Genomic DNA, 15135 nt, shown 5'->3' on the forward strand with positions numbered 1-15135 from the left:
GTGCACTGTTGCCAGTAAACTAAATGCTGATTAATCAAGAACACACTCCATCTCTTACCATCTGTTTGCTTGTGTGCCGGTCTTAACAACTATCACACCCTGGCAACCCTCGAACAGGACAAACAGTGCAGCCATAATTTTCATTAAACAGAAACAATACAGCAAACCTGAATGACTTACCAGGGAGATGCTAGAATAGTTTAAGTCTTTATTCATATATTCATTGAGTCATACAACATTGAAACAGCCCCTTCGGCCCAACTTGCTCACGCCGAACAAGATGTCCCATCTACACTAGTCCCACCTGCCAGCGTTTCAGGTTGGGACCCTCCTTCAGACATCATAGTTAGGTGGATGCTCCCACCTGTCTTTTCCAGCTTTCTTCCCCCCCCCACCCATTACAATCAGTCTAAAGAAGGGTCCCGACCCGAAACATCACCTGTCCATTCCTTCCACAGATTCAGTCTGACCCACTGTGTTCCTCCAACACTTTGCGTTGTGCTATATCTTCCATTAGCTATGTAATTTTTAATGTAATTATAAGGCCTTTTTTCTGATTGTGTGTCATTTATAGGAAACTCTCATCATGAGTCATACAGTGAGATTAAAAATGGAAACTTATATGCAGTACACCTACTGTTTATCTAATATACACAGCTGATAGCAAACACGCAATCCTATTAATTGTGTCTTTTTCATTTTCTAACTCAAATAAAAAAATATTAATAACAATGAAAAATGGAAGTGCAAATTAAATATTTTTTGATTTGCACAGTGGCACAGCTGGTAGAGCCGCTGTCTCACGGTGCTAGAAACCCAGATTCGATTCTGACCTCGGGTGCTGTCTGTGTGGAGATTTCACATTCTCCGTGTGACCGCGTGGGTTTCCTCTCGGTGCTCCGTTTTCCTCCCACATCCCAAAGACGTGAAGGTTTGTAGGTTAATTGCTTTAGTGTGTAGGGAGTGGATAAGAAAGTGGGATAGCAAGGAACAAGTGTGAACGGGTGATCGATGGCCGGTGTGGACTCAGTGGCCTGAAGAGCCAGTTTCCATTCTTTGTTTAATTTAGTGTAGAGAAACAGTGCAGAAACAGGCCCTTCGGCCCTCTGAGTCTGTGCCGACCAGTGACCCTCGCACACGAACAAACACTATCATACACTCACAAGGGACAATTTACAATATTACCAAGCCAATTAACCTAAAAATCTGTATGTCTTTGGAGTGTAGGAGTAAACTGGAGCACCTGGAGAAAACCCATGCAGGTCACCGGGAGAACCCACAAACTCGTAGTCAGGATCGAACCCGGGTCTCTGGCACTGTAAGGCTGCAGCTCTAACGCTACGCCAGATTTGGCAGGAAGTTAGAATACCATCCGTTCACCAATTACCCTCCTTGGATGTTAAGGTAGCTGGTTTGGGCAGTGCTCGACAAGACGTGCCATCTAACCCTGCCCCGCCATCACGCTGACAATCACCCCTCCTTATATCATGAGGTACAGATGGAAATTCACTTCTCACTTTCCCCCAACCACTGCTACACTCCCTAAATCTGGTGGACTGCAGTTAGAAATACAATATTTTTATATTTATGAACACTTTTTGTCCATTAAAGTTTGCCTGTTTTCCTCCTTTACTTCTACTTAGGGCACGGCTGCTTCCTTGGCAATTGCTTTATCTTCCCTGCATCCCAATCTCCCAGCTCCCATAACCCCATTGAGATTGTGTGCCAGAATCTGTTATCTATCTGTAGAAACTAGGAACTGCAGATGTTGGTTCACAAAGAAGGACACAAAGTGCTGGAGTAACTCAACAGGTCAGGCAGCAGGTACACAAAAGTGCTGGAGAAACTCAGCGGGTGCAGCAGCATCTATGGAGCGAAGGAAATAGGCGACGTTTCGGGCCGAAACCCTTCTTCAGCAGCATCTCTGGAGAATATGGATGGGTGGCGTTTCAGGTCATTAACTCAACAGGTCAGGCAGAAGGTACACAAAAATGCTGCAGAAACTCAGCGGGTGCAGCAGCATCTATGGAGCGAAGGAAATAGGTAACGTGGTAACTGATAGGGGGTGGCGGGGAGAAGGAAGGAAAAAGGAGGAGGAGGAGCCCGAGGGCTGGGGGATGGGAGGAGACAGCTCAAGGGCTAAGGAAGGGGAGGAGACAGCAAGGGCTAACAAAATTGGGAGAATTCAATGTTCATGCCCGCCGGATGCAGGCTCCCCAAACGGAATATGAGGTGCTGTTCCTCCAATTTCTGGTGTTGCTCACTCTGGCAATGGAGGAGACCCAGGACAGAGAGGTTGGATTGGGAATGGGAGGGGGAGTTGAAGTGCTGAGCCACCGGGAGGTCAGGTAGGTTCTTGCGGACCGAGCAGAGGTGTTCGGCGAAACGATCGCCCAACCTCCGCTTAGTCTCACCGATGTAGATCAGCTGACATCTAGAGCAGGCAGAATCCTTGGAGAACATGTATAGGCAACATTTCAGATCGAGACCCTTCTTGAAACATTGCCTGTACTTGTCCCCCAAGGATTCTGCCTGACCCGTTGAGTTACTCCAGCACTGTGTGCTTCTTGGTTATCTATTTGCTTACCTCCAGGTGGAGCTACAAGCATTTTCGCTCACAAGGTGAATGTCCAGATGTGATGCACATTTGGAACTGACTTAATTGAGCTGAATTCAGTTAATTAAACTTGTTGACTGGATTTAGGACAATTTAGTTTTAAAGGTACAACGTGGGAGCAGGCCATTCGGCCCACCCAATCCACACCAACCATCGACCACTAGTTCTGTGGTATCCCACTTTCTCATCCACTACCTACACATTAGAGGCAATTTTACAGAGGCAAATTAACTGACACACACACATGTATTTAGAATGTGGGAGGAAACCAGAGCACCTGGAGGAAACCACATGGTCACATGGAGAATGTGCAAACTCTACACAGTCAGCACCTGAGGTCAGGATTACACCGGGTTCTCCAGCAGTATAAGGCAGCAGCTGTTCAGTTGGTGCTACTGTGCCACTGGCCTTATGACTGATGATCATGAGGCATTGATAATTGTGCACAAGAAATAGAGGTCCAATTGAGGTCTAGATAATTATGAGGATCTTGGATAGAGGGTTGGGTGTCTTTATATTGGCAGATTTGGCAATAACTGAGGGGATATATGTTGATGTTAAGGATGCAAGGAACTGTAGGTGCAGGAATCTTGAGCAAAGCACAACGTAACTTAGCGAGACAGGCAGCATATGTGGAAGGAGTGGATTGTGACGTTTTGGGTTGGGGCCTTTCTTCAGAATAATTTAAATCAACTTCAGACTTAAGTTAGTTCATAGAAGGAGATGGTCAAAAAGAATCTCATCCAAAGATGAGAATAGTAGTGGAATAGACCCTGAGAGGGGAAATGGAGACGGTGACATTTAACACGTTTAGAAAGTTCTGTGGGAGGAGCTAGAAGAACTCAGCGGGTCGGGCAGCATGTGGGGAGGGAATGGATTGGCAATGTTCTAGGCCAGGACCATTATTTGGACTGATGGAAAGAGGGAGGGGGTGGAAGCTGGAGAGGGGAGGTAGTGGTGGGACAAAGCCTGCCATGTGAGAAATGGAAGAGATGCCAACCGACAGCTATGGGCCAAGAGCTGAGGTGTGGAATTAACTAAAATTGTCCATCTTATATGGTCTCTTAGGATCGAGGCCAAATGATGTCCAATCCGACATTAAGGAATCTGAGGTGACAGATAAATTTTGAGATACAGTGTGGAAACAGGCCCTTTAGCCCACTATATCCGCACTGACCAGTGATCATCCCGTACACTAGAACTACCGTACACACTGGAGAAAATTTACAGAATCTAATGAACCTACAAACCTGTACATCTTTGGAGTGTGGGACGAATCCGGAGCACCCAGTGAAAACCCACGCGGTCACAGGGAGAACGTACAAGCTCTGTACAGACGGCATCAGTCGTTAGGATCATACCCAGGTTTCAGGCACTTTAAGGTTGCAACTCTACCTTTTCTGCCACTGCGCCGTCCTAAGTCTGTCCTGTCCACGAAACTTGCTCTCTTTTACCACCTCATGGGCAACCTTTAGAAAGGAGATGATGAGGAATTTATTTAGTCAGAGGGTGGTGAATCTATACAATTCATTGCCACAGACGACTGTGGAGGCCAAGTCATTGGATATTTTGAAGATGGAGATTGACAGTTTCTTGATCCGTATGAGTGTCAAGGGTCATGGGGAGAAGGTAGGAGAATGGGGTTGAGAGGTAAATATATGTAAGAAAGAACTGCAGATGCTTGTTTAAATCGAAGGTAGACACAAAATGCTGGAGTAATTCAGCGGGCCAGGCAGCATCTCTGGAGGGAAGGAATGGTGACATTTCGGGTCGAGACCTTTCTTCAGAGGTAAAGATAGATCAGCCAGGATTGAATGGCGGAGTAGACTCAATGGTGAAATGGCCTAATGATGCTCCTGTGACATGAACTCATGAACATATATTACTCCCAACGTCTCATCTGCCTTGTTTCTGGCTTCAGATCCACTCCCCTGTCAACCTAACTTGCATGCTGTGCAGGCAAATCAAACATAAGTACATTAAGTATTATAAGTAGTGCAAGAGAGAAAGAGAATGCAGAACACAATGTTACAGCTACCGGGAAGTGTATATAAATAAAAGTGCAAAGGCCACAATGAGGTAGATTGGGAGATTGAGAATAAATTCTTAGCAGATGGTATTCATCCTTAGCATATAATATTAATTGTTAGCATATTATATTTCTGTCTCAATTATCCTTCACTGTACAATCCAGCCTAACGAATGAGCACAGGGCAGAGGGAACAGGACACACTCTCCATCAAAGGAGTTGGAGAGTGTAGAAACAAGGAACTTCAGATGCTGGAACACAAAAAAAGACACAAAGTGCTGGAGTAACTCAGCAGGTTAGATGTTGGATAGACGACTTTTCAAGTTGGGACCCTTCTTCAGACCTGACCCCAAAACATACCCGATCCAAGTTCTAAGCTAAGTTATTCCATTACATGTGCAAGATTTTAGCATCTGCACTTTCTTGTGTCTGCTTGCTGCTATATTAGTAGAAATGCCTTGGACCGAATGGCCTTTTCATATTCACAACTTATATTCTGGTTTATGACATTGCATGGGGTACAACAAACCAGGCAGGAATCTCGGCTTCATAAACATCTCTGGAGAACATGGATAGGCAACGTTTCGGATCGGGACCCTTCTTCAACCTGATTGTGGTGGGGGTAAAGAAAGCTGTAAGAGAGGTTGGGGCAGTAGAAAGTCTGGCAAGTGATAGGTGGATACAGGTGAGGTTTTGACAGATGGTTGGACAAAAGACAGAAATGAAAAGACAGAAAGCATAAGATAAGGATAGAAGAAGTGTGGTTGTGGATCCAGAGGAAGGAATATACGTGGACGGGGACAGAGGGAAGGGGAAAAGGAGAAATGGGTGCATATCCATGTGGGGTACAGAGAAGGGTTGGGGAATAGGGGGACTCGTTAGGCTGATCTCTCCTCTTTGTGGAAGAAGTTGGTAGCGAGTTTTACAGAACACCTGGCCAGCAATCTGCATCAACCATACACCAGCCAAAAATAGATTAATTGGTCTTTCATCTTTTTTTTAATGGAAACTTGGCATTCTGCCAGCTGTTGGTGCTGCTCTGCATAACTGCTGTTGCTTTTTCAAAGTGCTTCATTGTTCATGCTGTGAACAAAGCACCGAGCACTGCAGAACTTTTCCATTGGAGTATTTCTCCTGTGGCTTAATAAATATCAAAGTAAAGGTTTCAGTTATACAGTTAATGATCTTTGGCCTGGTATCGGTTTCTCCAAGACTTTCAATTTATAAGGTTGAGTCTGCATTGTTAAATTGAAACTTAATAGGCAGAAAGCTTAGGTAGAACAGTACGGACTGGAATAGACCCTTCGGCACGCATTGTTTGTGCCAAACATGATGACTAGTTAAACTGAGTTAATCTGCCTGATCACGTTCCATATCCCTCTATTCCCTGCATTTCAATGTGCCTATCTAAAAGCCTCTTAAATATTACTATTGTATCTGCCTCCACCTTCACACCTGACAAAATGTCCCAGTTCACTCCTTTTAAATCATTTCGCATCTCATCAAAGTTAGCCTTTCTCCAATCAAAAATCTCAACCCTAGGTCCAGTTCTGACCCTCTCCATAATTATATTGAAACTAATGGTATTGTGATCACTGGACCCGAAGTGCTCCCCAACGCATACTTCCGCCACCTGTCCCGTCTCATTTCCTAACAGGAGGTCCAGCACTGCCCCTCCTCTAGTAGGTACCTCTATGTATTGCTGCAAAAAACTATCCTGCACACATTTTACAAACTCCAATCCATCCAGCCCATTTACAGAATGTGTTTCCCAGTCTATGTGTGGAAAGTTGAAAGCTCCCACAATCACTACCTTGTGCTTACTACTAATATCTGCTATCTCCTTACATATTTGCTCTTCCAATTCTCGATCCCCATTTGGTGGTCTATAATACACCCCTATAAGTGTTGCTACACCTTTCCCACTTCTCAGTTCCACCCAAATAGCCTCCCTAGATGAGCCCTCCAATCTATCCTGCCAAAGCACTGCTGTAATATCTTCCCTGACTAGCAATGCAACACCTCCACCTTTTGCCCCTCCAATTCTATCACACCTGAAGCAACGAAATCCTGGAATATTTAGTTTCCAATCACAGCCCTCCTGGAACTGATCGCCACAACATCATGCTTCCAGGTGTCTATCCAGACTCTAAGCTCATCCACCTTTCTTACAATGCTCCTAGCATTAAAATATGCACATTTAAGAAACCCCCCGCCTCTTATTCTCTGTTTATTTCCTTTTTTTTCTTTCTCCTCTTGTGTCCGAGTGCTTCCCTTTTCTGCTTCCTGCCTCCCATTCTGTCTACTAGCTTTCTCTATTTGAGTCCCTCGCCCCAACCATTCTAGTTTAAAGTCTCCCCAGTAGCCTTTGCAAATTTCCCCGCCAGGATATTGGTCCCCCTCGGGTTCAAGTGCAACCCGTCCTTTCTGTACAGGTCCCACCTTCCCCAAAAGAAGTCCCAATGATCCAGAAACTTGAATCCCTGCCCTCTGCACCAGTCTTTCAGCCACGCATTTATCCTCCACCTCGCTCCATTCCTACTCTCACTGTCGCGTGGTACAGGCAGTAATCCTGAGATTGTTACCTTTTTGGTCCTTTTCCTTAACTCTCCTCCCAACTCCCTAAATCCTCCCTTCAGGACCTCTTCCCTTTTTTTACCTATGCCATTGGTACCTATATGTACCATGACCTCGGGCTCCTCTCCCTCTGATTTCAGGATATCTTGGACGCGTTGAGACACGTCCGAGACCTTGGCACCAGGGAGGCAGACCACCATCCTGGTCTCCCGACTGCGTCCACAGAATCGCCTATCCGACCCCCTAACAATAGAGTCCCCAATTACTATTGCCCTCTTCTTTTTTTTTCCGCTCAGTCTGCCTCAGTCCATGCAATCTCCCAGTGTCCAAACAATTTAACTCCCCTTTCCATTTCCATACTGACCTTTCTGACCTGGGTCTCTTCCATTGTCACAGTGAGGCCAAATTGGAGGAACAGCACCTCAATATGAATATTGATTTGTATAACTTCAAGTAACCTTTTCATTCCCTCTCTCTCCATCCCTCCCCCACCCTAATCATCGAACTAGCTTCACTGTTATCCTGCTTAATTTCACTGCTTATATCCACTCGTTATCACCTTCTCCACAGCCAACAATGGACAATTGTGGGCTCCACCTTTCCTTCATCATCGTTGCTGGCTTTGATTTATTTTCATCCCTTTCATCCATTTGTTCTTTGTACCTTTTCATATCTCTGGTTCCCCGCTCCCTGACTCTCAGTGTGAAGAAGGGTCTTGACCTGACACGTCACCTATTCCTTTTCTCCAGTGATGCTGCCTGAACTGCTGAGTTACTCAAGCATTTAAGTCTAACTTCAGGGTGTATCCAACCTCTCCCTGTAGTTGAAACCTTCCAATACATTCACTAAGTGCAACAGTGTGGAGGTTGTAATACAATTATTTCATCCATCAAGCCTGTTGCCCACATTAATGTACATGATGAGGATTCACTTTATGGACATAATCCACATTCCCCAGTTAACTGCTTCTTTTCACTGCAGGATTTATCTTGCTTTACTGGAAGAAGTTGAAATATTTGTAGTGAGATATTTCTTCCCCTCTTTAAACAGACTCTGTCTTCTCTCACAAATTGGCTTTCAGTGGTACTTTATTGTCACATGTACCTAGGTAAAGTGAAATTCATTTTGCATACAGTTCAGTAAAAATCTTACTATACCCAAGAACAGTCACACTTAAGTACAAGGGTGTAGGAATAGTAGATTACAGAGACAATACACAAAAAATGCCACATGAGGCAAGTACAGTGGCGCAGCGGAAGAGTGCTGCCTTACGGCGCCAGAGACCCGGGTTCGATCCTGACTATGAGTGCTGTCTGTATGCAGTTTTCACGTTCTCCCTTTGACCACATGGGTTTTCTCTGATTGCTCTGATTTCCTCCCACACTCCAGGGACATACAGGTTTGTAGGTTAATTGGCTTCAGTAAAGTTGTAAATTGTCCCAGGCGTGTTGGGTAGTGCTAGTGTACGGGGTGATCGCTGGTCAGAGGAGACTCGTGGGCCGAAAGGCCTGCAGACACGCTGCATCTCTAATCTAAACTAAATTTTCGGCACCACTTTGTATGATTGATGTACAATGTTGTTAAAAATGTGTAGAGTCTTACCGTGACCGTAAACGTCCGTTGCCCTGGTGGTGGGTGACACGGGGTGGGAGTTGCAGGGTCGGCCTGGCCAGGCGTTGTTGTTGTACAGTGAACTGTTGCCCACTCTGTAATATATCCAATCACAAGGAACTGCAGATGTTGGAATCTTGGAACAAAGAACAAGGTGCTGGAGGAAATTGTCGGGTCAGGCAACATTTGTTGAGGAAATGGACAGATGACATTTTGGGTTGGGATCCTTCAGAGTTCCTCCAGCGCTAGGTCTTTTCTTGTTGTATATCAATCCTATCTTCAATTTATCAGCAGAAATAATGATGTCACTGACCATGTGTCAGTCATATACCCAATCTCAACTGCAATGCATATGCCATGCAGTGGCATGGTGGTGCGGAGGTAAAGTTGTTGCCTTACAGCACCAGGGATCCTGGGTTCGATCCTGACTACCAGTGCTGTCTGTATGGAGTTTGTATGTTCTACCCGTGACCATATGGGTTTTCTCTGGGTGCTCCGTTTTCCTCCCACACTTCGAAAACCTACAGGTTTGTAGGTTATTGGCTTTGGTAAAAATTGTAAATTGTCCCCAGTGTGTAGGATAGCGTTAGTGTCCAGGGATCGATGGTCGGCGTGGATTCGGGTGGGCAGAAGGGCCTTTTTTCCACATAGTATCTCTAAACTAAACTAAAAACACATTGTTCTCAGTGGATTCACTATTATTTGAAGTACTGCCCACCAGGCAGTTTTAGTTTTAATAATGCAGTATGGAAACAGGCCCTTTGGCCCAGGGAGTCTGTGCTGACCACGATCACCTACACACTAGGGACAATTTACAGAAGCCTATTAACCTACAAGCCCTCAAATCTTTAAGGGCCTGTCCCACTTTCACAACGTAATTCACCACCTTTTTTACTCGTGGACATTTTTCATCATGTTGAAAACCCCCCCCGACCTACTTATTGCCACGAGTACCCACGACTAGCATCAAGACCTCCTACGATCTACTTACGACCTCGTGATGACCATGTTGCGAGTATGAGTCAAGGGCAAACTCGGCAGAGGTCGTGAATTAGGTGGTGAAAGTGGGACAGGCCCTTTAGAATGTGGAAGGAAAGCAGAGCACCCGGTGAAAACCCATGTGCTCACAGGGGGAACATGCAAACTCCGCAGAGAGCAACCAGTCAGGATCGAACCCGGGTCTCTGGCGCTGTAAGGCAGCAACTCTACCGCTGCGCCACTCAACCAACCAATTATACAATCTACCAAAGGAGTGAAGCGCCCTTTGATTACGTATCGTTCAAATCCACCTGACTGAGAGACATTCAAAATTAGAAAACTGACCGCCAAGTTTCAAACCTTTTAATGCAAAGTTTGTAAGGCAAACCATTGCCTCCCACATTTTGTTTTGCAGTCTCCCCGCAAAGAAAAGTCTAGTCCTGGGACATCGTCTGTCCATTTCCCTCTAAAGATGGTGCCTGACCCACTATTTTTCCAGAAGTTTGTTTTTTGAAACATGATTGTTAATCCAAACAAAACACCAGGTTTGTTAATCCAGACAACCTTCATCTTGTTGAATCACTAATAGAGAAACACAGAACTGTCCTTTTCCACACAATTCTCATATGTCAGTGGATACATTTTAAAAACTGACTAACCAACATCAAAATGCTGGAATGACTCAGTGGGTCAGTCAGCAGCCCTGGAAAATAGGTGACGTTTCAAGTTGAAATCCTTGGTACTGACCCAATACGTCACCTATCCATGTTCTCCAGAGATTCTGCCTGATCCGCCGAGTTACTCCAGTAATTTGTGTCTTTTTTTCGGGAACCAGCATCAGCAGTTCCATGCTTCTACATGTGCAGTTCCTTGTTTCTACTGAGCAATATCAGAACTGATATCAAACACACCACTTCCTCCAGAGATCCAAGGAGAGCTAGCCGACTGGATAGAGAATTGGCTTCATGGAAGGAAACAGAAGGTGATGGTGGAAGGTTGTTTTTCAGCCGAGAGGTCTGTGAGTAGTGATGTACCTCAGGGAATGGTGCTGAGCACATTGCTGTTGGTGATTTATGTCAGCAATTTGGATGAGAATGTACAGGCATGATTAGTAAGTTTGCAGATGACACAAAAGTGAATGGTATCGTAGATGTCAATGATGGCTGACAGAAATTACATCAGACTCTTGATCAGCTGGTCAGGTGGGCTGAGCAATGGTTAATGGAATTTCATGCAGATAAGTGCGAGGTGTTACATTTATGGAAGTCAAAGCAGGGCAGGAATTTCACAGAGAATGGCAGGGTTCTGGGGAGTGTTATAGAGCAGAAATAGAAACAGAGTTACCATTTCAGGGTCAAGACTTACTGAGTGTTTCCTTTATTGTTTAATAATCTGTTGTGTTCTTTTCTCTTTCAGATAGATGGATTATTTTCATATTTCTACTTTATGCCCACAACTAAATCAAAGTGCAGGGAAGGCGTACAGATTTTAATTACATTTTCCAAATTATTGCTTTTCTAATTCAATCTTCCACAATTATTTTGCCAGCAAGTTAATTTCATTTCGGACACGAGCATGTGGAACGTATTTGAGATTGCTGCTGTGAATTGTCACTGGATGATTACATTCACCATCTTGTTTTCTACTAAATGGTGCTCTATGTTTTTCAGGGTCATTACCAAAATGGGTTGTGAATAGAGTTTCACAGTTTGTAGCTCCCAAGGTAAGTAATGTATCTATTTTAAACTTGCGGTATACTTTATGGTGATTCCTTCTGTTGAACCGATCAGGAGACACTGTGAAATTCAACAAGATGAAACCAGTATTCTTTTCCAAAATAACAAAAGGATAAATGTAATAACAAGGAGCAGCAGATCCTGGTATATATCATAGATAGACACAAAGTGCTGGAGTAACTCAGCAGGTTAAGCAACATTCTTGGTGGAAACAAAATGCGAGCGTCACTCAGCGGGTTAGGCAGCAGACAACTTCAGGGATGCTGCCTCAACCGCTGAGTTACTCCAGTATTTTGTGTCTATCTTTAACAAAGGGATAATTTAGATTAGATTTAGATTATTCCTTTAATAATCCTTTTCAGGAAATTACAGTGCCACGACAGCTTCAAGACAAACATCTCGAGAGATGTTGTGTTACCCGCTGAGTTACTCCAGAATTTTGTGTCTCACTTTAACAAAAGGATAACCCATGTTCTCTGGAGATGTAATCTGATGTGCTGAATTAACCCAGCACTTTGTGTCTTTTTTGGTCAACCATCTTCTGCAGTTCCGAGTGTCTGTAACAAAAGGAGGCTTTGTTTTGCCTCAATGCCACCATCTGCAGAACAGAACCATTTATTACATCACTATTCATCTTGAGCTGCTGCTTTTAAATGTTTTTAAATGCAAAAGATTCAGATCAGGAAACAGCAACTTTCAATCATAAACCACCTATGGTTGTTTTAGTTTAGTTTAGAAATACAGCGCAGAAACAGGCCCTTCAGAAACAGTCCTCACCGACCAGCAATCCCCGCACATTAACACTATCCTCCTACACACACTGACAATTTTTTGCATTTATACCAAAGCCAATGAACCTACAAACCTGTACATCTTTGGAAGTGGGAGGAAACCAAAGATCTTTCCAACAGATCCCACTTCATCTTTCTCCACAACCACACCTCTGCTACAGCCACAGTCACTCAAAGCGTTCCCCAAGGCTCCGTACTCGGCCTCCTCCTCTTCATCATCTACATCCTCCCCCTTGGTCAGATACTCCGCCACTTCAACCTGGACTTCCACTGTTACGCCGATGACACCCAGATCTACCTCGGCACCAAATCCCCCCCCAACCCCCCCCCCCCCCCCCCTCCCCCCCTCCCATATCAACTCCTGTTTGTCAGCTATAAAAACCTGGATGCAACATAACTTCCTCAAACTCAACAGCGATAAGACAGAATTCCTCCTCATAGGCTCCAAAGCCACACTCAGCAAAATCAATAACCCCACTCTCACCATCGACGGCACCACTGTCTCCCCATCTCCCCAGGCCCGCAACCTTGGTGTGATCTTTGATTCCACCCTCTCCCTTGAGCCTCACATCCGCCATGTCATTAAAACCTCCTTCTTTCATCTCCGCAACATCGCCAAACTCAGACCCTCTCTCACACCTCCCGCTGCTGAAAGACTCATCCATTCCTTCATCTCCTCCCGACTGGACTATTGCAACTCACTTCTCCTTGGCATCAGCTCCAGCTACATCAACCGACTCCAACTGGTCCAGAACGCTGCCGCCCGACTCATCACCCACACCAAATCTTGGCATCACATCACTCCAGTCCTCAAACAACTTCACTGGCTTCCCATCTCCCACCGGATCACCTACAAAATCCTGATCCTCACCTACAAAGCCCTCCACCATCTGGCCCCCCCATATCTCACTGACCTCCTCTCCCCCTACCAACCCTCACGGTCCCTTAGATCCACATCAGCCGGTCTCCTCTCCATCCACAAGTCCAACCTCCGCAGTTTTGGGGACAGAGCCTTCTCCAGGGCAGCTCCCAGGCTCTGGAACTCCCTCCCCCAACTGATCCGCAATTCCGTGTCCCTCATCATCTTCCAGTCCCGCCTCAAGACCCATCTCTTCACCTCTGCCTATCCTTAGCCCCACGTCCCCTTCCCTTTTCATCTGGTCATTAATTGCCTCATAATGTGTTTTGAATTGAATTCTGTCTTTACTTTGTGTACTAGTCATGTCTCTACTATTTATTTCATTCCCCTTACATGTTTTTCCTCTACCTGCTAAATTTTTGTAAGGTGTCCTTAAGACTCTTGAAAGGCGCCCATAAATAAAATGTATTATTATTATTATTATCTCGGAGAAAACCCACGCGGTCACGGGGACAACGTATAAACTCCCTAGACAGCACCCATAATCAGGATTGAACCCAGGTCTCTGCCACTTGCCTTGGTACCTGCTTCAATAAGGTGACACTGGACCACTGTGGTGCAGCTGGTAGAATTGCTGCCTCACAGTGCCAGATACCTGGGTTCCATTCCGACCTTGGTCACTCTCTGTGTGGAGTTTGCCCATTCTCCCTGTGACCCCGTGGGTTTCTTCCATGTACTCTGATTTCCTCCCACATTGCAGGGACGTGTGGGTTGGTAGGTTATTTGGCCTTTTTAAGTTGTCCCGACTGTGTACGGAGTGGGTGATAAAGTGGGATGACATAGAATTAGTGTGAATGGGTGATCGTTGGTTGGCATGACTCAGCAGGCCGAAGGGCCTGTTTCATTGCTGCATCTTTCAATCAATCAATCAATCATAAGCTGGATCGATGCTGTTACTTGTTGTCCCAAACCAAACCCAGTAACAAATTATGTTTAGTTTATTGTCACATTTACTAAGATACCATGAAAAGCTTTTTTGTTGTGTGCTATTTAGTTAGTGGTAAGATGATTACAATCGAGCCATCCACAGTGGAAAGATACAAAGTTAAAGGGAATAACATTCAGTTCAAGATAAAGTCCAGTAAGGTTCGATTAAAGGTAGTTCAAGTGTCTCCAATGAGGTAGAGATTAGCTCAGAACCGCTCTCTATTTGTTGATAGCATGGTTCAGCTGCCTGATGACAGTTGGGAAGGATTTGCCCCAGAATCTGGAGGGATGTGTTTTCTTCAGTACCTCTTGCCTGGTGGGAGAGGGGAGAAGAGGGAGTGATCAGGATGAGATTTGTCCTTGTTTATGCTGGTGGCCTTGCTGAGGCAGCATGAAGTGTATATGGAGTCAATGGAAGGGAGGTTGGTTCGTGTGATGACATTGAGTAAAATTGCAGGTTTAATTACTTCTTAATTGCAGGAAATTTATTTTTACTGGAGGGGGATCATTTAGCAATTCAATGTTTATAATCTTAGAACTCAGTCATTTAATGACCAAATCAGCAAATTCTACAAAAACGCTAATGCATTAAATATCTCTACTACAAACACCTAGACACTCATCTCTGGTCAGTCGCATTATATACGAATGATAGCACTTTACACATTGTGTCATAAGTTCAGTTCTGTTGAAGGAGAGATGGGAAGAATAGCCAATTAAATGTATTGCTGGAGGTATGTTACTGGGGTGGCATAGTGGCGCAGCGGTAGAGTTGCTGCCCTACAGTGTCAAAGATCCGATTCGACCCTGACTACGGGTGCTGTCTGTATGGAGTTTGTGCATTCTCCCTGTAACCGTATGGGTTTCCATTGGGTGTTCCAGTTTCCTCCTACACTCCAAAGACGTGCAAGTTTGTCGGTTAATTGGCTTCTCTCAATTGTAAATTGTCC

General features: G+C 44.9%; 1 protein-coding gene across 1 annotated transcript in view; it reads left to right on the top strand.

The window, feature by feature from the left end:
• The window catches only part of stard10 (StAR related lipid transfer domain containing 10), a 99909-nt gene that overhangs the window by 81602 nt on the left and 3172 nt on the right, over nucleotides 1-15135 (top strand). Inside the window, exon 6 of the mRNA XM_033029858.1 lies at nucleotides 11483-11535. Within this exon, the coding sequence (XP_032885749.1) occupies nucleotides 11483-11535 (53 nt within the window). The remainder of the gene's footprint in view (nucleotides 1-11482; nucleotides 11536-15135) is intronic.

This window comes from Amblyraja radiata, chromosome 11, assembly GCF_010909765.2.
Source record: "Amblyraja radiata isolate CabotCenter1 chromosome 11, sAmbRad1.1.pri, whole genome shotgun sequence".
Lineage (NCBI taxonomy): Eukaryota > Metazoa > Chordata > Chondrichthyes > Rajiformes > Rajidae > Amblyraja > Amblyraja radiata.